The following is a 21,292-nucleotide window of genomic DNA, read 5'->3' as shown; positions in this document are numbered from 1 at the left end:
AGTACAATTTTGGCATAGCCCATAGGGGGCTACAAGATCCACTCTTGTTTTCGAAAGTGTGCAATCTACGTACAAAATTAGTATCTTTTAAAAATTGCGAATGTCATGCTTGTGATTTTATTAGTCACTATTGTAAATAATTTCCCATTTCATAAAATTTGTGCAATAAAATGAAAATAAAGTATTTTCTTGATAAAAAGGAAACAAAATGTTTTTTTCCCTCGGACTATCTATGTTTACATATTTATAATTTCAGTTAGCTATGTTATCAAATTTTAGTTTTGTTGACATTGTCCTTGACTATGATATGACACTAATACGTCGTTGATGTGTCGTTGACATGTATAATATCACATCTACACTTCAAATAAAAAATGTTTACAATTCAAAAATCGAAATATACATACCGTTATCAAAATAGTACAGAAACAAACATAAATAAAAAAAAACAATTTAAAAAAAAAAGTGAAATTATTATTTTGTACAATATTAGTTTTTTGTCAGAGGAAATTTAATTAATTTTCACTAACGTTATTAACTCATAAAATATAAAAATTAAATGTATGGTATCAACAAATAAATAAATTTTAAAATGTGTAACTTTTATTTATGAGTAGGTCTCTTGTGAGACGGTCTCACGAATCTTTATATGTGAGACGTTTCATTCTACCGATATTCACAATAAAAAATAATACTTTTAGCATAAAAAAAGTAATATTTTTTCATGGATGATCCAAATAAGATATCCGTCTCACAAAATACGACCCGTGAGACCGTCTCACACAAATTTTTACGTTTATCTGTACACACACCATCGAATTCAAGCTCAGAATAAACAATGTAATCCTGCTTAAAGAATTTTTTTATTCAACCATACACAATATTTAAAATTTATTTATAAGAGTGAATTTATTGTAAGTTTTAGTTAAAAATAAATAAATAAAATTTCGACATGGAAGTGACTCATACGAGCACACTTTGTATTTGTATTAATTATTGTCTTATTTGACCATCACTATTACTACGGCGCCGTCAAAGTCATAGGTTGCATTGGTGGCAAGTTGATTGATGCTGATTAACTCTCAACCAATTAAAAACAACATCTTAATTTTCTTTTAATTAAAGTGATTTTATAGGACTTTACACTAACAATAGTAATATAATGACAATTAAGTATTTAAACGACAACGTATGAAGCATACTTTTCCGGTCCTTGTGACCTGATTAAACCAACCCGAGTTAAGGGGGAAAAGTCGAAAGAGACATTAAATAGAGAAGTGGTTTTATTTTTATATACAATGATGGTAGGAGCAATTATTTAAAACGATGAGTGAATTTTAAATTATTAAACAAAATATTTTCGGCTCGAATTTGATGTGAAATATATTCAAATTAAATGCTTATAAGATCAATTCAATTGAACACAAAGTATGCAGTATCTGGACTAATATAAAAGAGTAGGTCACTTGTGAGACGGTCTCATGAATCTTTATCTATGAGACGGATCAATCTTACCGATATTCACAATAAAAAGTAATACTATTAGCATAAAAGTAATATTTTTTATGGATGATCCAAATAAGAGATCCCTCTAACAAAATACGACATGTGAGATCATCTCACACAAATTTTTGCCAATATAAAAACCACAAGCCAACATGAGTCGGTAATTACATATCAACCATTTAGTAATGAGATGAGTTTTTTTTTTGGGTATTTTTTAAGAAATTTTTGTAAATTTGACGAGAGATTATATATTCGATCCATTAATTTCAACTTTTTTTATTTTAAATGTCTTAGTAACTTGCATTTTTTTAAAAAATTAGTTATTTATCTTCGGAATACGATTACACCAATAATAACATTATTTTATTTCAATATTTCGATGACATATCAGTATTTGACAATTTTTCATTGGTGTCCTGTAAATTTCTCAATGACTAAGAGCACCCATATTGGGTGTTAAAGGGGTGCCCACTCTCCAATGTGAGTGGGCGTTATAACGCCCACTCACATGAGAGAGGGTGTGGGGCGTTCATATGTTTGAACGTCCATGTGTTAGTTTTTTTTTAAAAAAAATTCGAAACTTAGCGACGATTTGGTAAAAATCGTCGCTATTTGCAACGGATTTTCAAAACTCGTCGCTGAACGCAGGGCCCCACGCACGTGATGAATTTTCCTTATTTAATGTTATTTAATGTATTAGTTTAAATTTCAAATTTGTATGTCTAAAAAAACGAAAATTAAAATAAATTAAAAAATAATGTTAAATAAAAAACTAGCAGTTGTTTTTGTTTTTAAAATTAAAAAATTGTTTTAACGGGAATCTTGACATATGACATATGAGTGGACAGCGGGACCTACAAATAATGAGTGTGAATGTTAAAATAAATGTGGGAGAATAGATGTGTTAATGTAATGTGTATGTGACATGTGGACCTCACGATTTTTGATGAGATGGTGGGTGTTATAACATCGATCAATGCGGGTGCCCTAAGTGATATTAATATTTAATTAGGTAGATTCAGCTACATTATATTATAATATAAAATAGGGGAAAAAATAATTTCTAAAACGCCATTAAAATCCCATCAATGCCTTGAAAAGCACCACCTCAACTCTCACGCATTCATTTTTGTCCGTATCAACAAAATACAAGAGCCCTACTGCTCCACCACCCTTGGCTTTCATTCCCCTCCGCCGGTCGTCCTGGCCACATCAATAGAATGTAGAAGGGATAAATTATCCAGGAGAAATCGATAATTTTCTCGCTATAAATATAATGTTGGTTGAATCATAATATATAATACATGTGTAGGGATGCGTTTTATCTAAATCCAAACTGACCCATTTTTATGCTCTTCGTTTGTTTTCTGGGGATAGTTGGAATGATTGCTTCACGCCCGTTTCCTAATTTTTGAGTTTCTTGAAAGGGTGGAGCTTTTTTTATTTTTTTGTCTTGGCCGTTTTAGTGGTGAATCTTCAGAGATTTGCACATTCTGGGAAGGCACGTTTGTTTCGAGAAAGCGTTTTGTATCACAGGTATGACATTAATTTACATTAAAAAATGGCTTTTTGTTTCCTTGGGAATATGATATCATGGTTGTTTACAGGATCTGCCAGTGTTGGAGCCTTCTACAGTTTCTTGCTTTCATTTTGGTTGTGTAATTGGCGCTTTCTTATTTTTGCATTATGTGATTGTTGGTTTTTCGATATTTCTTGAGAGTGGTCCGCTCTTTCTTGAAAGCGTATTAGTTAGCATGATAATAAATATTGCAGAGTGAATTTTATTGTTCCATTTGAGTTAGTCATCTCTGGACTTTTCATCCTTTTGCGAGAAGAAACTGGTGGTTGTATTTTCCTCCTCTGTTTACTGGTAATAAAATGTGATCGTTACTTCTAGGCAAACTATTAAATTCACCAAAAGACAATGTTTACCTATGTTGTAAGCCTATAATTTATTGTTATGAATGCCATGTTATCTATTATCCTCGAAGAATTGGGATGCAGAGGTGTGAAAATGCCCAACGCTGCATCTGGTTCCTCTGCTAGTTTTTTTGCACCTTTTAGTAGAGTATTTTTGTTCTTGGTTTTAAATGGAGGTATAAGTTTAATCTTAGATCTTTTGGAGATTTCTTAGGTTTTTCTCTTTCCGAAAATTTTTGTTGATCATTGTTTTCGTCCTTTATGGTTGATTCATATAAAATGTGCTCTGACTGATTCATCAACAGAATAAATTTGACTTTATGCCGCGGATGGATCATGGAAGAATGTTTCTCAGTTCTCTATTTTTTAAATCAATTTAATTTGTCTAATTTTGCGGTGAGTCACTTGGCTTGCGGTTGGGGAACGGGCGCTCCGTAACGGGAACAACAACGGGGCTGTGACAAAGTTCCAGGCTGAAACAAATGTGTAACTATTACACTGTTAATGGCTTGGCGATTTCACGGCTGTTGCGGAAGGGAACGGCAATTTCACGGCCATCACCGCCGTTGTGGAATGTTTTTCCATTAATTTTTTCCAAATTATGTAATTATTACTATTTTAAATTTTTAAAAAAATTTATGACAATAACCGCTACCGTTCCACTAAATGCCAATGAAATTGGAACAACAACCTCCACAACCGCGACGGCGAATCATCAGCATTAGCATAATTTAATTTCCTTATATATATATATATATATGTTGTTCTAGTCTCTGGATAGGTGTCTGCACATACATATGCGATAGATTTATATATGAACTCGGGGAAATGTTATTTCATCTGTCTGCACACTAAATATCATTGATTTTCGAATTTTTATGCTGTCCTGCTCAGGCAGTTTAGTTTCTTCATCAGGCATTGTGGTTTTTTGAATCGTTAGACAATCTTTTGATGGGATTTTTGTGCAAGAACACTGGCACTGATAAGTGCTTTAACCTTAAATTTGTTGGACTATTGTTCCAGGTTTCACGGCTTTTTTTAAAATCATGGAAGAGGAAAATCCATGGGTGAGCCATAGCATTTCTAGCCCCTCCTTGGAGTTCGATTCATTCTCAGAGCTTCATGAGCAAACTGATAAAGAAGTTGCTGCGGTTTATATGGATTTCATTTTACCTGATGATCTGTTGGAACGAATATTGGCCTATCTCCCCATTGCTAGCATTTTCAGGGCAGGCTCAGTATGTAAAAGATGGCGTGAAATTGTAACGTCGAAGAGGTTCATCCGGAATTATTCTCTTGCAGTGTCACCAAAACCTTGGTACTTTATGTTCACAAGCTCAGACGAACCAGTTGGTTATGCATATGATCTGGTCCTTAGAAAATGGCACAGCATCGATCTCCCCTGCATTGGTACGTCCAACTGGTCCATTGCTTCATCTTGTGGGTTGGTTTGCTTCATGGATGATGATAGGAGGAGAGAGTTGTATGTCTGTAACCCAATAACCTTTTGCTGGAGGGCAGTAGTTGAGCCTCCTGGCCCAAGATTTTCCGATTATCGTGCATTAGCCATTTCAGTGGACAGAGCATCTCATAGTTACAAGATATTAGTTGTTAAATCTAGGCAGGTACCTGGAAATTTATTCCAGTGTAATCTCTCCATTTACATGTATAAGTCCGAATCAATGACCTGGGGGACGATTTTGACTGAGAGCCTAACAGGATGGCGAGCTGGTGATGAGAGCGTGATATGCGATGGGGTATTGTACTTCCTGATTTACTCAACTGGATGTGGTGATCCTGACAATCGCCATGGCCTGATCATGTATAATCTCGGAAGCCGACCCTCCAATGCTTTGCTCATGAGGAGTTTCATTGCTGCACCTTGTTCCATCACTTGTGGTCGCTTGATGAACCTGAAAGAAAAACTTGTACTGGTTGGGGGAATCGGAAAACCAGATTGTCCTGGTGTTATCAAGGGGATCGGTATTTGGGCTCTGAAGGGTAGAGAATGGCAGGAGATAACCCGAATGCCCCACAAGTACTTTTATGGTTTTGGCGAGTTTGATGATGTATTTGCCAGCAGCGGAACTGATGATCTTGTGTACATCCAGAGCTATGGAGCGCCCGCTCTTCTTATTTTTAACTTGAGCTTAAAGCAGTGGAAGTGGTCGCAGAAATCTCCGGTAACCAAGAAGTTTCCACTTCAGCTCTTTACTGGTTTTTGCTTCGAACCCAGGCTAGAAATTTCTCCTTAATCCTGTTATTTGATTCGGTGCGCCACCAGTGAGGCTATTTATTAAGCACATATATCGAGAACATCCTTATTCTTTACGTTCAAGAAATTAATTCAAGGATAGAATATGAGAAGTTACATCATATTCCCGGTCGGTCTTTGGCTGTTCCATCTATGAAAGTATTTGTTCTTTCGAAACATACAATTTCTGCTTTATGAAATTTACATGTTCTGCTTGAGTGAATATCATTCTGAGCTAAAATCACATGTAACCAAATTTGTACGATTCTGCTGTTTCTGTGAATGGAGCAAGTATCGTGTCCAATTTTAATGACACATATATTGAAGTTAATTAATTAATTATTTTTTTGGATAAAATAAATGTCCATGACCAGTTTATCTCTTTTGAATTATGGATCTTTTCACAACTCAAAAATAAAAAAAAATAAAAATTTATGGAAACTCTAGAATGATTTTTTTTATATAAAAAAAGTCTAGAACTAGAAAGCTCTGATTTCAATATCTTTTAAAAAATAGTATTTAATATTTGTGGGATACCAGTACTAGATTAATACATTTTTAAATGCAATTATTAGAGAGTAGTAAAACATGATTCATAATATATTAATTGAAATATTAAATATATGGTACCATAAAACATGCTATAATTTTTATGACATGATAAATGTTAGCTCTTAGATATCTAACATATAAGTCAAACTCACATGAAGAACCAACGGCACTCCGGACTAACCCTATTTTATTCTTGTTTGCTCTACTTGGGTAAATCACTCTCCAATTTCGATAAATTGTTGAATTTTTTAGAGTTCCATTATCTCGGAAATGACCGTTTTGTTTGTCATGCATACCTTTTCGTTTATCAAATGCTCCTTGCTGTGAACAAGCATTCGAGATAAAAAAAATTTACACCAAGGCTTTCTGAATATCTGTTGCTAGATTTCAATCATGATTTAGGGAAGGAAAAGAAAGCTGAGAAAAAACAATATACATTGGATGTGGAGTTCGACCTGTTGTCTTCAGTAACAATTAATGAACTGTTGAACAGGCTGGTTGATCCGTCAATTTTTTTTTATCAATTCAGACTTCAGATGCAACATATGCTAGTAATTTCCAATTTAAATGATATATCTATTGGTGTTCTATAACCACATAAATATTTCAAGTTCACAAGAATTTTGTTGATTCGATCAAAATGAAGATTTTAGACTCAATATTGCTTAGCTTATCAGATTATCTTCCTTTTGCCAGTTTATGAACATTTGAATACTTGACCTGTCTCTACTACTTTTGTGTGTTTCCCAATAACCCATCTGCTTTCAACTGGTTTCAGTGACCATATCAAGCAGAAGGGTTACTCGTCTCTGCTATCATTTACAGAGACTGACCTCAACAGTACAGTGTCAAAACTCATGGACTTGGCTGCACTGCAGAACGTTCCTATTTTCATCAACAACGCCTCCCTCCTCATCAAAATCTTTCGAAAGGCTAGAATCTTGAGGAATTGGTCTTGGTATTCTATTCCATGGATCCAAGATAAAAAAAACACCCTTCAAAGGCCTGATTATGTTACCATGGAAATTCTTACTGAGTGGCTTTCTGCAGTCTGCGAGACAAAAAAAATTACAATCTTTTATGAAGGGCTGCAAGGTTTCTACTTAAATTGCGTAGAGACCCTGTTAAAGGTGCTAGTTAAATTCCAACTTCTGATCCTCTGCTAACATGTCCTGCTGATATAGAATATCAGTGAAGCCTTTGATGACATAATGAGGAAATGCTGTCGCATTAATGACACAATTCCTATGCAAACTTTTAAATTGCATAAAGATAATTGTATTCTTCTTTTGTGGTTGATTCATGTGAAATTTATTTACCCCTGCTGATCTGTTTAGTTTGATTAAGTAAATTTGAAAATTTTGTTCTTTGATTTTGAGGTATGTAAATACAACTAAGTCATTTTCAATATTATATACAGCTATAAATTATCAATCTAAAATGGTAAATAATCAATTCAATCAAATTTGATCTTCATATCTGTTTTTGTAGGTTATGTAAAATATATATAATAAATGTTTGTATATATATATTTTTTAAAATGTATTTAGAATTTACTAAAGCAAGAAATTTATAAACCCAATTCTTGGAATAATAAAGAATTTTAACATCACATGATTCAAAACATTATAATTTAATTTAAATTATTAAATATGTAGCAAAAATTTATGTGAGACGGTCTCACGGGTCGAATTTTGTGAGACATATATCTTATTTGAGTCATCCATGAAAAATATTATTTTTTATTCTAAGAGTATTATTTTTTATTGTGAATATCGATAGGATTGATCGTCTTATAAATAAAAATTAGTGAGACTATCCAAGAGACATACTTATTTTAAATTTTTAAAAAAGGTAATACATAAAAATAAAATCACGCTAATAAAATAATATAATATATATTCACTCTCGGTCAATCAGTGGGAGGTATACAGAGAGAGATGGCGGCGGCAAGATTCAGGTACATAATGCAGCTACACAAGGACGTCCCAAAAGCAGCCAGATTCTATTCAGAGGGCCTTGGATTCACCATTGATGTCTGCACTCTACGCTGGGCTGAGCTTCACTCCGGCCCCCTCAAACTGTCCCTCTTGCGTTCCCCAAGGTTTTTCATTTGATTCGCAATTGCATATCTGCAACCACGTGATTACCGAATAAGATGCTTGTTAGTTGTGGTGGTGTTGACAGTAAATAGGAAACCCGTTTTATTAGCTGAAATTTTGTTGTTTATCATTTGCCAAATTGCTTGATTGATTGCTTGATATGGGTAATTAGATAATTTGAAAATGTCTCAGACTTGGAACTTGGGTAATTCCTGATGGGGTTTTGATCTTGGATAATTTGTTCGGGCTTTAGGGGGGAAATACTGTCTTTTTATTCAGTATATGAATTCATTAGTAGCTGCATTTTATTCTTGTTTGTTCCGCCTCATGCTCCAATTTCAATAGATTATTGAATTTTTTAGAGTTTCAAACAATATACATTGGAGCATGGAATTCAACCCGTTCCCTTAAGAAAGAATGAATGAAGTTGCTTAGGTGTTTGGTTATGCTGAACCCAAGTTCCCAGCTTGAACAGGCTGGTTGATTCATCAACTTGTTTTTATCAATTCGGACTTCAGTTGCAACATATACCAGTAATTTCCAATTTAAATGTTTTATATAAATAAGTATTTAAACTTTACAGTAATTTTCATTTATTCTATCAAAATGAAGATTGTAGACTCAATAACGCTTAGCTTAATTAGATCATCTGAAATTATTTGGTGTGGCTAACAACTCATTTACATCCTTTTGCCAGTTTGTGAACATTTGGGTACATGATCTATTGCTACCACTAATTTTGTGTGTTCCCCATTAACTCATTTGCTCTTAATTAGTTTCAGCGACCATGTCGAGCTGAAGGGTTACTCATCTCTGCTATCATTTACAGTGACTGATCTCAACAGTACAGTGTCAAAACTCATGGACTTAGGTGCAGAACTGGATGGTCCTATCAAATATGAAATCCATGGAAAGGTGATAATGCTAATGGTTCATCTCTCGAATTAATTGCTTCTTCATGTTTTCTTTGGCGGTATATGATGTATCGTTTATCTACAACTATTGACATATTTGTCACTGACCAATCGACTTCCTTAATGGTAGAGAATTTGGTTTTCCTGTGTTACGTGAAAGGACCAATTCAAGCCACATGTTACCCCCTTCCCTTTGACAAAATAACCACCGGCAGAGAGAGAATCTCCAACTTTCACGACGCACCAAGCTATAACCATATAATATGTGTTGATCCTATTATCGAAACGAAAGAAAGAATTGATTTAGTTTTCAAAGTAAAGTCGACTTGATTTGCGGTGATAATGTTAGCAGGTAGCAGCAATGAGGTGTATCGATGGCCATGTCTTGGGTCTTTATGAGCCATCTTAAAAGTTCCCAGAAGATTTGGTATGGATCAAATATTGGATCAATGCATGGGCTGCTGAAGGATGATTATTTAATCTTGACTAATCGAGAGAGCATTGAAATACTGTGTTGGTATTTTGGTCAAAGAAAAGGGTTTCCATGTAAATGGGACCTACCAAAATTTCTCAGACACAACAGATCACAGTCTCTTAAATGAAGCAAGTGGCTTAATATACTTCTTAATTATATTCTGAAGCTATTTTAATCTTTGAGATGCATTAATGGATTTGTCTTTTGCGGCTAAATGCCATAGGAAAATATATTATACCTAGGGGTAGGTCTAGGTAATGCAGCAACCGTCATCATTTTTCCTGATAGAAAATGTGTAAAATTTTAGTAGTAGCACAAGATATTCTTGGTTGAAACTTTTGTTGCTCTTCATAAGAGCCTGTTTATGCTATGGCGGGAGAAGTTTCACCGTATGGGACTGTGGCATATACCATCAGATGTATGATTTCAACATATATTATGTGTAGTACATAAGTTTTCGTGCCACATAGTTTCTCCAGATAGGACGGACCAATCCTCGGTTATTGAGTTTTTTGGTTATTCGCTTCCCTTACGGAAACAAACATATTCGACTCCTGCCATTTTCATACCTTGAAAGTGATGTTTAATTTTTGTTACTTTACATCAGGACTTGATATTTACACTTCATTTTCTGTTAATTACATTTCATTTGTGAATAAATTTGATACATATTTTACATATAAACTGAGGCGTAAATAACTCAAAATACATCGGAAATATCAACTTCCTTCGATTTGGGTGCCATATTTGAATGCTCTTTTATAGTCCATCAAGCAAACATGTAGGGGCACTATCTCATGATAGAATCAAGGGCTCAGATTTAGTCACACATATATGGGGTCCACTAATTTTTTTTTAAAATCACATGTGTGTGAATCTTGTCCATCCAAACTATGTGGGGGCACTGCCCCCACATGTAACATCGAAGCTCCATCAAGTGGATTGCATATAATATGAACCCCATCAGTGTCATTATAACACAATATCATGTGTACAAATCTTCTTCCATTATCACAATACCATCTCTTTCCACCATATTATGATTTGAATAATTTACACTTCCAAAAGCAAAATTTGATCCTTCGTAATTTCTATATCCAATGCTAGAACTCCAATCACATTAGTTTAAACTGATACAGAACTATTTATCTCTCTGTTCGTTCTTATTCAACTAGCAGGTGGGGGCAGGCAGTTCACCAAATCCTTTTCCCGGATTATGCTGTATTCTTCAATTTATTCGAACTATGTTCTTTCCCGAATTTTCCTTTTTTTAACAAAAAGTTTTATATTTAATACGGTAATTGATTCACTTATTAAAAAATTATGGAGCAAGAAGCTTGCTCACAAATGGACTTCTCCTGATGGGAAGGGGATATTGATAGGGATGTAAACGAACCAAATCGTTTGTGAGCTATTCGAAGCTCGATTCGATAAAAGCTCGTTTAATGAGGCTCGTTAAGATAAACAAACCAAACTAAAGCTTTACAGTATTCGACTCATTAGCTCGTGAACATGTTCGTTGGTAAGTTCATGAGTAATCTTTTAGATGAAAAAATAATAGTTTTGATATTTGATTTATTGATTTTGCATATTATTTATGAAATATATAGAAAAAATTATTAAATTTATTTATTATAATAAATTTACAAATTTTAATAAGAATAATATATTTTTCTTTAAATATATAATTTATTTTTTAATTAATTTAATGAAAATTTAAATGTATAATTCATATTTATTAAGCTTGTTTAGGCTCGATAAAGGCTTGAATAAACTCGTGAGCCATGCATATATTCGTTAAATAAAGCTCGAGCTCGGCTCGATTATAAACGAACCAAACTCAAATATTCAAGAGTTCGGCTCGACTCGACTCGACTCGATTACATCCCTAGATATTGACCAATTCATATTTCATGGTCTACTTTTGTCTACACCTCAATTCTTCTAATTTGAAATAATAAAATATAAAAATAATTTTACCGCTAAAAATAGAAATTCATGTATTTATTTACTTATGAAATCATAATTTATGACTTTCTATGAAAAGACCAGTCTTCAGACGCAGTTCCGGGTCTGGGATTCGGCCCCTTTTTCTTGTGTTCCGTTTCTCTTCAGCCTTTCAATTGATAGCATTGGAAAGGCTTCTATATTTTGATGATGAGTAATTTGGGTATGGATCTGTTCTATCCGACGAGTGCTGTGATGGATTCGGACCTTATTTCGTCCCCGACACGAGGACCTGACCCGGACTTTGGGTTTGCCTTCAACGACAGCAACTTCTCCGACCGCTTGCTACGGATCGAGATTGTTTCGGATTCCCGGGCTGAATCTGAGGTTTGTCAAACCTTAGTCGATTGGGCGGCGACTAGGAAAAGCAAGCGCCATCGTGGAGATATTGTCAAAAAGGACACGGGTGAGTTATCTGCAGCTGGTTTTGTACTCAACCTGAGCATGGGTAGACTTCTGTGTGTTTATTTCATTATGCGGTTTCATATTTTTTTTATCTAATTTTTTTTTGGACGTGATTGTTTCCGCCTTATTTGGGTTAATGAATCTCGGGCGAAGCTTGAGCTTGATTTTGACACTTATTTAGATACGGGATTTTGAAAACCGTCGTTGATATCTGGCTAATATGCTTTACAGTGTCAGCTTGTTTGCGTATTGAAGTTGGGTGTTGTTAAGTTTTAACTGGGTTCAACGGTTATCAAAATTAAATTACACTTTCATGTATGGATTTGGGTTTCATGGAGAAAATATGTTACTTCGGCAATTTTCATATTAATTCAATATTTTTTTTAAGATATGTTAATTCCTATTTTGAAGCCTTCATATTCATTTGGCCAAATCATGTTTAGTTCATTTTATGAGCAATGTTTGACATTTATTGGTGAGTTCTGTGTTTTGTCCAATAACTTTTCTCCAATCCAAAAGTTGTTACCGAACGTTAAGGTTTTTCTTTCCCACATTTCCCCCAGTTTTTGCTGTTGGACATACTAATTTTTGCTTGTTTTTGTATTGTTTGTGTGGGAGATGTGAAAGACTGCTATCAACTGTCGTTCTTTCTGATATGCTTTCTTTTACCAAATTTTGCGCAAACATCAACTTCTCATTCTTATACTGGTATGGGTTTGCTGATGTTAATCAGACATATACCACTCGTTTGCAGCTTTGGATATCAACAATTCCCCGGAAGAGCAGATTTTAGATTGTCTGCAACCAGATGATGAAGAAGGTGTGGGCGATGAGAATCACGATGAAGAAGAGATTCGGATGATGGAAGATCCTCATTCAGGTACTGGAAAAAAATCAAATCTGACGTCTCTTCCTTCTTCATCGTTTGAATTTACTTATACTACCAAGCTCAACTGATCTACTTTCTGCCTTTAGAATTTCTTGATTTGGGGAAGCAGACAATTTTTTATTAGGTATTGTTACTGATTTTAATGTTTGGAACATGGATTTCAAGATATCGAATCCATTATGATCTGCGGCATAATATGCAATGCAGTTGCTTCAAAGGCCTGTTAGAATTCAATCCTGATATAAAACCTTCGATAATAAAATGAAAGTGAGATGATGTAGAGGCTCGTATGAAGGTGTCAAGAGCTACCAAAAATGGGTTATCCACAATTAGGCTTACTCTTTTATATGCTTGTGTTCATGGGGAAACCTGTAGAAATTTTGAAATACCTTTTAAATTTCTATGGCATCTTTGTGGTTGATGTTTGTACAGGATAAGAAAATGCATGTATTTGGTTACTTCACTTTTGATCAGAATTTGTTCATTGACCTCTATTTGTTTCATAGTTTGAGTTTTCCTCTGGAGTTGAAGTTTTATGTCTTACGTCACTTATGCAGGGGATGAAGCTGCAAATAGTGATGATTCAAATTTGTCTGATGATTGTTCCGAAGTTCTGAGGGTTGAGATGTTACATATTAGCTCTCCCATCTTAGCAGCTAAGAGTCCATTTTTCTATAAGGTATTGATAAAGTTATATTGATAGTTGTTAATATTTTTCTCTTTCTAAGTCTTGGCTCCTAATGTTTTGTCTTTCTTATGCAGTTATTCTCAAATGGCATGATGGAATCAGAGCATAGACACGTAACTCTGAGAATTAGTGCCTCTGGTATGTAAAGTTGCCAAAAGTTACATGAAAGACTACTAATTTGTTTTAAGATTATGGCACGTTTACTTCAGAAAATTTCTCTGCAATTGGATATAGTGCTCTTGACTGTGTGCCTTTTATTAGGCACTCACTTCTGTTTTTTTTCCTGGAACTGCATAACTCGTAACTTCACTGCATTTCTAATGGAACAGAGGAAGCTGCCATTATGGAACTTCTGAATTTCATGTATTCCAATACATTAACTGTAACTACGGCTCCTGCCATACTGGACATTCTTATGGCTGCTGATAAATTCGAGGTTGCTTCATGTATGAGACATTGCAGTCGTTTATTAAGAAACTTGCCCATGACTCCAGAGTCTGCCTTACTGTATCTGGATCTTCCTTCCAGTGTCCTAATTGCCGATGCTGTTCAGCCATTGACTGATGCTGCAAAACAGTTTTTAGCTTCTCGCTATAAAGATATATCAAAGTGAGTTTTTCCTATACTATTTGCTCTGTTTCTTCAAAAAGGACTTGCACCAGTGTTTCCTGGTTTATATGTTATATAGGGTGTTTGAATGAATTAAGTTGTAGAAGAAAAGCGTTTTATTTTTCAACTTGGTTTGCCATGACAGGTGGTGTTTTATTTTTTGTTTGATAAAGAGTACGAAGTTATGAAATGTGGTTTTTAGGGCTTCTTCAGGAGTTTCAATGAAAAAATTCAAGAAAATGGTATTTTGTGCTATTATAGTCAAACATTGAACCGCCACCCCTTTTAAGGAAATTAGGGCGGAAAAGAAGCTAAGCTTCAAAAATCACTTTTTTTCTTTTGTCACACTAATCTACTCAGCGAATCAGGCATTAATCATAATTGGTTCATACTTGGACAGGTATCAGGATGAGGTAATGAATTTACCTCTTGCTGGAATCGAGGCAATCTTGTCCAGTGACGATCTTCAGGTGGCCTCGGAGGATGCAGTATATGACTTTGTGCTGAAGTGGACTAGAACTCATTATCAAACTCAGGAGGAGCGCCGGGATATCCTATGCAGTCGCTTGGGTCGTTATATACGCTTCCCGTACATGACTTGCAGGAAGCTGAGGAAAGTTTTAACCTGCACTGACTTTGATCATGATTTTGCGACTAAAGCTGTGTTCGATGCCCTTTTTTTCAAGGCTGAAGCCCCTCATCGTCAGCGAACATGTGCCATAGAGGACTCAACGTACACGAGTCGCCGCTTCATAGAACGTGCATACAAGTACCGCCCCGTGAAGGTGATTGAGTTTGAGGTCCCGCGTCAGCAGTGTGTGGTTTACTTAGACCTTAAACGGGAGGAATGCTCCCATTTATTCCCATCGGGTCGGGTATACTCTCAAGCTTTCCACTTAGGTGGACAAGGATTCTTCCTTTCTGCACACTGCAACATGGATCAGCAGAGCTCGTTTCACTGCTTCGGTCTTTTCTTGGGGATGCAAGAGAAGGGTTCCATATCATTCGCTGTAGACTATGAATTTGCTGCCAGATCAAAGCCAACCGAAGAGTACGTAAGCAAATATAAAGGTAACTACACGTTTACTGGTGGAAAGGCAGTCGGATATCGCAATCTTTTTAGCATTCCTTGGACTTCTTTCATGGCCGAGGATAGTCTTTATTTCATCAATGGCATACTCCATCTCAAAGCTGAGCTCACCATCAAACGCTGATGCACTTGCGTTTGAGAACCTGAACTAATGTAACACTAATTTTATTTCTTTCTGCTTGTGCAAAGCAAAAGGAAGACCAATTCTCAAGGTACTACCTAGCATTCATGATTGGGGCCAATATTGTAAGTCTGTTCTCTCGCTTGGACGAGGAACTGTTTGTCTGTCTGTCATGTGAACAAGTTACACTTGGATCGTAGGCGAAAGCCATTCTATAAATACAACTGATGAGAATTCTGTAAATAGAGTCATTGTATTGGTTTAGGTGGTGGTTTTTTGGAACCTCAAACGTGAGATTCATTCTGCTTTGGCAATCAAATCCTGGAAATATATCATCGTTCCTATGATGTTTTCCGCTTGTTTTACTTTTATTCAGGTCTCTTCATTGATTTTTCCTTGCTCTTGACGATTCTCACATTGTTTTTAACCCACTTCTTGCTTATGGCTAGTTTTATTATTTCTTTACTAAAGAGTGCACGATAATACTGAATTTTGATGAAATGTTCTATCTTTTTTAAAATAATACTTTTTCGTATAAGAACTGTATATTGCAGTATCTGAAAAATTATTTGTTGTAACATTGCAGAAATTTTAAATGAATTTTGTGTCCCATTTGCTACGGGCTCCTGTAAAAGTCGATCCCTTTCTGGTTTACTTACACCTCCACTCAAACTCCCACATATCATGCATATGATAAACCACACTCGATTTAATGCAATTCGACCATTTTATCCAGCACTGCAATTCAAACTCCTCAAGCCTCTCCTTTATTTAACTCATTGCTTAAAATAATGTTAATAGTAAATATTATTCTAGTCAATGTTATTATCTTAGGAGGTAGGTACTATTTTAGGCCAAGAAATTGACGTCCTGAATACGTCGAGTCCCAAGTGTTTCATTATTTTTACATGATTTCTTTTGTCTAATTTGAGCCAAGGGTTCCAATACATGGATGTAAATTAGTTTAATACGTAAACTTTCATGGGTTAAAATTAGAATAAGATTTTTTTTTTTGAAAAAAAACTGAAACTTTGACTCGATCGAGCTCAAGCTTGACTGACTTCTGGCTTGTTGGATTGGCTCCATTTTAAAATCTATTTATTAAATGTAGTTCAAACTCAGAGAATATAGAAATTTACAAATACAATAAATGCATATAATGTTTGGAGAAAGCGACCAATTTTCTACCAGATATTGTTATTGATTTCAATGTTTGGAAACAGTAAGGGGCAAATAATTTAGGATACATAAGAAAATGATAATGACTACAATTTTGTAAATAAACTAACAATAAGGGGAAAATAATTTAAGCCTTTTTGACTTTCATACATACTTCTGGCGCAAATACGACTTCTTCCTAAAACCTCTCATCTCCCTATTCTTTTTTATACTGAATATCTATTCTTCATGATAATCAAAATCATCAGTATTTTCGAGTTCAATGGTGTGTTGTCTGATGATCTTCTACACAATTATCTGAAGGAAGATATTTTTTCTCTATAAATGGAGAATATGTGTTGGTGAACCATGTAACTATTGAGTTTGGATTGTATGACTATTATCACGTGCATCACAAAAGATCATCCTGCATGAGGTTGCTCCCCACACTAGAAGATAACATCCCATATCAGTTCTCGAAAATCTTTTGAATCTACCTTCATCTCATCGAGACTGAGATTCATGAAGTCTTATCGAACAAAAACTACATGGGTTCGCTACAGAATCACTACTGCTTTCATAACCGGACCGGTAATTGAACCGATTTATCTTAAAAAAAAATAGTTTCATTATATAAAATAATAATAATAATATATTTTAAAATCTAAATATCTTGTTGTTTTTGACTTTTGAGTTAAGACTTCTTGAGTGGCTTCTGACTTTCATTTGACATCCTTACAAGTAGGCCAATAGACACAAAATTTGAAGTTGTGATATTGTCTCCCTTTGCATCAGAAAAATGAATAATCCGAAGATTGGTTATTGCGGTTGTTCTCTGATATGTCTACCCTCATCTCGAATTTTCACAGGATGACAAGGCGGATGTAATCTTGAAGTACATGCCAGGTGAAGCCAGGCTCTTGAAGGCCTATGGTGAGCTTCCTGAAAACACTAGGCTTAACGAGGGTATTGCTGGTGGCTTGATGAAGAAGACGATGGCCTTGGTGATGATTACATTGAATTCGAGGACGAAGATATTGACAAACTCCAGAAATTTCGTGAGAAGTGGTGTTCACATTTGTTGCTTTCAAAGTATAATATCTTCTGTTCGACTTTCAGGTCTGTGATTAACCTTTTGGCCTTTCTTGTTCTGACGGGAATTCGAATTTGGATGGGAGTGATACGTTGTAACCCCATCTAGCTAGAGTTCTTTTGAATAGATTAACAGAAACTTTATTAAACAATCATATTGCATAACAAATGTAGAAGACATAAACAAGACCCTATTCTAGAAATACAACGGGTGTTCCTCCTCTACCATAGAATACATATAAAATCGACGATTATGGGATGAATTTGAGACCCGACTGAATGCGTTTATTCAACTCCAGAAATCTTCTTCCCTAATGCTTCGATGTCTTCCACCAGTTCTTTTCGGCTCGACTGTAAGAATATAACAATGACACATAAACCGTAGAAACTGTCAAAAGAGCTTCTTGCAAGTTCAAACTCATTTATTCAATCATATTGCATATTATTTTAGCGACAATTCTACAAGAATGCATGCCCTTGGAAGAAAGTGGTCAACTCTTGGAGTATATAAAAATGAAACGAAGGTGGAATAATCACGAAATCATCATACCTTGTAAAGAAGGTAACGGTACACAAACCATCCAGTGTATCCAAGGCCAACCAACTCCAGGAGCTTTGGAAGCTGTAATCGAGTTTTTATAGAAACGATAATGCCTAGCGTAGAAGATAAGAGAACCTAACAAAACAGGCTTCCCTTGATTAAAGAGTGAAATTTCTTTGGAAAGTATACCAAAGGGACTGAATTGATAGCGCCAACAACAATGGTAGCCAACCAAAGAGCTACAATTGCACCACCTCCATAAAGAAGCACAGTGGACTTGTCTTCAATAGCATCCCACTGCAAAACATGATAAAAGAAGACGAGTTATGCTCTGCTTGGTGCAAATGCATGATCTGGTGATATGCGTGTTGGAAGAAAGCAAAAGAAGTGACACGTTTGAGAACGATTGCCTTCTCTTTTAGGTCTGTGAATAATTCGTTGGCATCAATTGGGGAAGATTCGTCCGATGAAGAAGCCCTGACACGGAGTTGATAAGTCCTCCTGGACCCTGTTTCAAAAGGATACGGGACCAGCATATATATCATCAGCCGGTAAACATAAGAATACGATATGATTGCTCTAAGAGAGAAAGAGAAAACACTTGATAGAATTAGGGAGACTTGAAATGGATAATGACTGACGAGTATAAAGATGGGATTCTGAGATATGAAAATTTCAAGATATTGGATATAGATAAATTAAACAAAGAATTCCAGCATCCATTACTTTTGCACGATTTTATAAGACGATCCAAGAACTTCATCGTATGAAAAATAAGTTAGTTGCATTCAGCTATAAAGATCATGACGTCCGGTGAATATATAAATAAAGCTAACATCATATAGCAGAAAGCTCAAAAACAAGCTTAGATTTTCAAAAAAAATGCTTAGCATGGAATGTTCGAAGTGCATTCAAACGCATTTGGATATAGAAATTCCTTTCAAATGTGTATTTTATAAAATACATTTTATAAGACAGATGATATTTGGATTGAGAAATCTCTTTAAGATATGCTTAAACCCATAATTTTTTTTTTATACATATACATGTATAAAATAATAATTAAAAAAACAAAAATTTTCCCTCCTGTATTAAAATATGAAACTTTTGCTATTTTCTTAAAATGAGCATTGCAATTAACCCAAAAATTATGTACATTCCCACCAAATCCACAAACGAAACCATTCCAAAGTACACAAACCAAGATTTAGACTAATTCAGAAATAAAAAAGGCCAACTAGGAAGAAAGGTCTGTGCATTCAAGAACGCAATGCAAACCCATCATCAAACAGGAGAAATGTAACATAAAACGAAATCTACAAAGAAAAAAAGTACCAGAAATTTGATTCAATGGAATGGAGGTAGGGACACGACGGAGAGGCAGGGCGGGGACGTGAGCTGCCAGTTTGGTGGCGGGTAGGCTGTGCATGAAGACGGCGGTGGCCGCCATGGAAGTGGAAGATGCCGCTGCCATTTTTAAGCTGCTAAACAAACAAAGACACTGTCTTGAATCCTCCTCTCTCTTTTATCTCTTCTATGGTGGCGATTTCGAGAATAAAAATCTCATTTTGGTTAAAAAATATTTCGGTTGAATTTCTTGTCAGCCACGATATTTATCATTTGTTCCAATTATTGAAAATGATTTTCATTAATGGACGCGTGGACAGATGGACCTTTCTGATTGGTTCACTGTATTTAGTCTATCCTCAAAATCTTTAAAAAGTTGTTTTTTCAGACATTCTTTTTGGTCATTTTCAAACAAAAAATTCAGATTTTAAAGAATTATATTTTAGGGAAATTAAGGAAGTTCTGGATAAACCTTTTTTAAAAAATGGAATAGTATTTTGTGGCTTACAGGGGGAAAAATGGTCGAAGGATTTTGCACATTCACGATGTAAACGAACCAAACCAGTTTGTGAGTTATTCGAAGCTCGATTCGATAAAAACTTGTTTGAGCTCGTTTAATGAGGCTTGTTAAGATAAATAAACCAAACTCAAGCTTTACAGTATTCGGCTCGTTAGCTCGTGAACATATTCGTTGGTAAGTTCATGAGTAATCTTTTAGATGAAAAAATAATAGTTTTGATATTTGATTTATTGATTTTGCATATTATTTATGAAATATATAGAAAAATCTATTAAATTTATTTATTATAATAAATTTACAAATTTTAATAAGAATAATATATTTTTTTATATATATAATTTACTTTTTAATTAATGTAATGAAAATTTAAATGTATAATTCATATTTATTAAACTTGTTTAGGCTCGATAAAGACTTGAATAAGCTCATGAGCCATGCATGTATTCGTTAAATAAAGCTCGAGCTCGGCTCGATTATAAACGAACCAAGCTAAAACATTCAAGAGTTCGGCTCGACTCGACTCGACTCGATTACATCCCTACATATTGTTGTCCAATTCAAGGAGTATTTCTTAGTCAAGTATTGTTTATTATAACTTTAAAATAATTCTTATTTGAATATATCTTCATGAATTACTATATAACTCTTTTTATCGGGACAAAAACTTGTATGAGACGGTCTCACGGGTCATATTTTGTGAGACAGATTTCTTATTTGGGTCATCCATGAAAAAACATTACTTTTATGTTAATAGTATTACTTTTTATTTTGAATATCGACATGGTTGATCCGTCTCACAGAATAAAGATTCATGAGACCGTCTCACAAGAGAAATGCTCTTTTATCACAGTAGTGTTTTGTTGACGTTATAAGTTTTTTCAAACGATTTATAAACTATTAAAATAAGTTATTTTTAATAAGTTTAATCAAATATACTTTAAATGCAAGATAACAAATATAACTAATCATCACGGATTTTATTTGGATCAAATATATCAAAGCAAAACTTCTAATAAAGTTTAGTTATTTGAATAATTTAATTTAGGAAAAATAAAAATCCATATTTTATCAATTAATTTTTTTAATAATAATCAAAATTTTA

The 21,292-nt window shown here is 34.6% G+C and overlaps 4 protein-coding genes across 10 annotated transcripts; 3 read left to right on the top strand and 1 right to left on the bottom strand.

Annotated features, from left to right (window-relative positions):
• Window positions 1–2,602: 2,602 nt before the first annotated feature.
• Window positions 2,603–7,465, top strand: LOC142505849 (F-box/kelch-repeat protein At3g61590-like). 2 transcript variants are annotated; one of them, XM_075618973.1, is made up of 3 exons: window positions 2,603–3,042; window positions 4,450–5,609; window positions 7,011–7,465. In XM_075618973.1, exons 2-3 carry the CDS (start codon window positions 4,473–4,475, stop codon window positions 7,011–7,013), a joined length of 1,140 nt encoding a protein of 379 aa, XP_075475088.1. In that variant the 5' UTR covers window positions 2,603–3,042; window positions 4,450–4,472; the 3' UTR covers window positions 7,014–7,465. The 2 variants fall into 2 exon arrangements, with proteins under 2 accessions (XP_075475088.1, XP_075475087.1); XM_075618972.1 differs by lacking the exon at window positions 7,011–7,465 and having other exon boundaries at window positions 4,450–6,000.
• Window positions 7,466–8,122: 657 nt separating this feature from the next.
• On the top strand, window positions 8,123–11,198 carry LOC142506181 (uncharacterized). Of its 5 annotated transcripts, none has more exons than XM_075619352.1 (5): window positions 8,123–8,336; window positions 9,111–9,249; window positions 9,598–10,168; window positions 10,413–10,487; window positions 10,652–11,198. In XM_075619352.1, exons 1-3 carry the CDS (start codon window positions 8,173–8,175, stop codon window positions 9,655–9,657), a joined length of 363 nt encoding a protein of 120 aa, XP_075475467.1. In that variant the 5' UTR covers window positions 8,123–8,172; the 3' UTR covers window positions 9,658–10,168; window positions 10,413–10,487; window positions 10,652–11,198. The 5 variants fall into 5 exon arrangements, with proteins under 5 accessions (XP_075475467.1, XP_075475468.1, XP_075475470.1 ...); XM_075619355.1 differs by having other exon boundaries at window positions 8,124–8,336; window positions 9,117–9,249; window positions 10,652–11,196; XM_075619354.1 differs by having other exon boundaries at window positions 8,124–8,336; window positions 9,601–10,168; window positions 10,652–11,187.
• A 512-nt stretch (window positions 11,199–11,710) lies between these two features.
• LOC142506078 (BTB/POZ domain-containing protein POB1-like) lies at window positions 11,711–15,903 on the top strand. Of its 2 annotated transcripts, none has more exons than XM_075619224.1 (6): window positions 11,711–12,136; window positions 12,869–13,015; window positions 13,582–13,703; window positions 13,787–13,850; window positions 14,042–14,321; window positions 14,722–15,903. In XM_075619224.1, the coding sequence occupies exons 1-6, from the start codon at window positions 11,878–11,880 to the stop codon at window positions 15,533–15,535; spliced, it is 1,686 nt and encodes a 561-aa protein (XP_075475339.1). In that variant the 5' UTR covers window positions 11,711–11,877; the 3' UTR covers window positions 15,536–15,903. The 2 variants fall into 2 exon arrangements, with proteins under 2 accessions (XP_075475339.1, XP_075475340.1); XM_075619225.1 differs by having other exon boundaries at window positions 11,714–12,136; window positions 12,890–13,015.
• A 1,994-nt stretch (window positions 15,904–17,897) lies between these two features.
• LOC142506107 (protein CURVATURE THYLAKOID 1A, chloroplastic-like) lies at window positions 17,898–19,918 on the bottom strand. Its single transcript, XM_075619256.1, has 5 exons — window positions 19,659–19,918; window positions 18,734–18,831; window positions 18,513–18,620; window positions 18,333–18,404; window positions 17,898–18,133 (listed from the first exon to the last, which is right to left on the bottom strand). The coding sequence occupies exons 1-5, from the start codon at window positions 19,795–19,797 to the stop codon at window positions 18,068–18,070; spliced, it is 483 nt and encodes a 160-aa protein (XP_075475371.1). The 5' UTR covers window positions 19,798–19,918; the 3' UTR covers window positions 17,898–18,067.
• Window positions 19,919–21,292: the final 1,374 nt, after the last annotated feature.

This window comes from Primulina tabacum, chromosome 10, assembly GCF_025594145.1.
Source record: "Primulina tabacum isolate GXHZ01 chromosome 10, ASM2559414v2, whole genome shotgun sequence".
Classification (NCBI taxonomy): Eukaryota; Viridiplantae; Streptophyta; class Magnoliopsida; order Lamiales; family Gesneriaceae; genus Primulina; species Primulina tabacum.
This window is presented reverse-complemented; position numbering and strand designations above follow the sequence as displayed.

Excerpts from the sequence above, each read along its gene's own strand:
- LOC142505849 (XM_075618972.1), top strand. The coding sequence starts at position 4,473 with ATGGAAGAGGAAAATCCATGGGTGAGCCATAGCATTTCTAGCCCCTCC.
- LOC142506181 (XM_075619352.1), top strand. The coding sequence starts at position 8,173 with ATGGCGGCGGCAAGATTCAGGTACATAATGCAGCTACACAAGGACGTC. Across the intron at positions 8,337-9,110 it reads TCCCTCTTGCGTTCCCCAAG|TTTCAGCGACCATGTCGAGC; the intron begins GTTTTTCATTTG and ends GCTCTTAATTAG. Across the intron at positions 9,250-9,597 it reads AATATGAAATCCATGGAAAG|CAGGTAGCAGCAATGAGGTG; the intron begins GTGATAATGCTA and ends TGATAATGTTAG.
- LOC142506078 (XM_075619224.1), top strand. The coding sequence starts at position 11,878 with ATGATGAGTAATTTGGGTATGGATCTGTTCTATCCGACGAGTGCTGTG. Across the intron at positions 12,137-12,868 it reads TATTGTCAAAAAGGACACGG|ACATATACCACTCGTTTGCA; the intron begins GTGAGTTATCTG and ends GATGTTAATCAG. Across the intron at positions 13,016-13,581 it reads GATGGAAGATCCTCATTCAG|GGGATGAAGCTGCAAATAGT; the intron begins GTACTGGAAAAA and ends TCACTTATGCAG.
- LOC142506107 (XM_075619256.1), bottom strand. The coding sequence starts at position 19,797 with ATGGCAGCGGCATCTTCCACTTCCATGGCGGCCACCGCCGTCTTCATG. Across the intron at positions 18,832-19,658 it reads TCCATTGAATCAAATTTCTG|GGTCCAGGAGGACTTATCAA; the intron begins GTACTTTTTTTC and ends CTTTTGAAACAG. Across the intron at positions 18,405-18,512 it reads CTATCAATTCAGTCCCTTTG|CTTCCAAAGCTCCTGGAGTT; the intron begins GTATACTTTCCA and ends ACTCGATTACAG.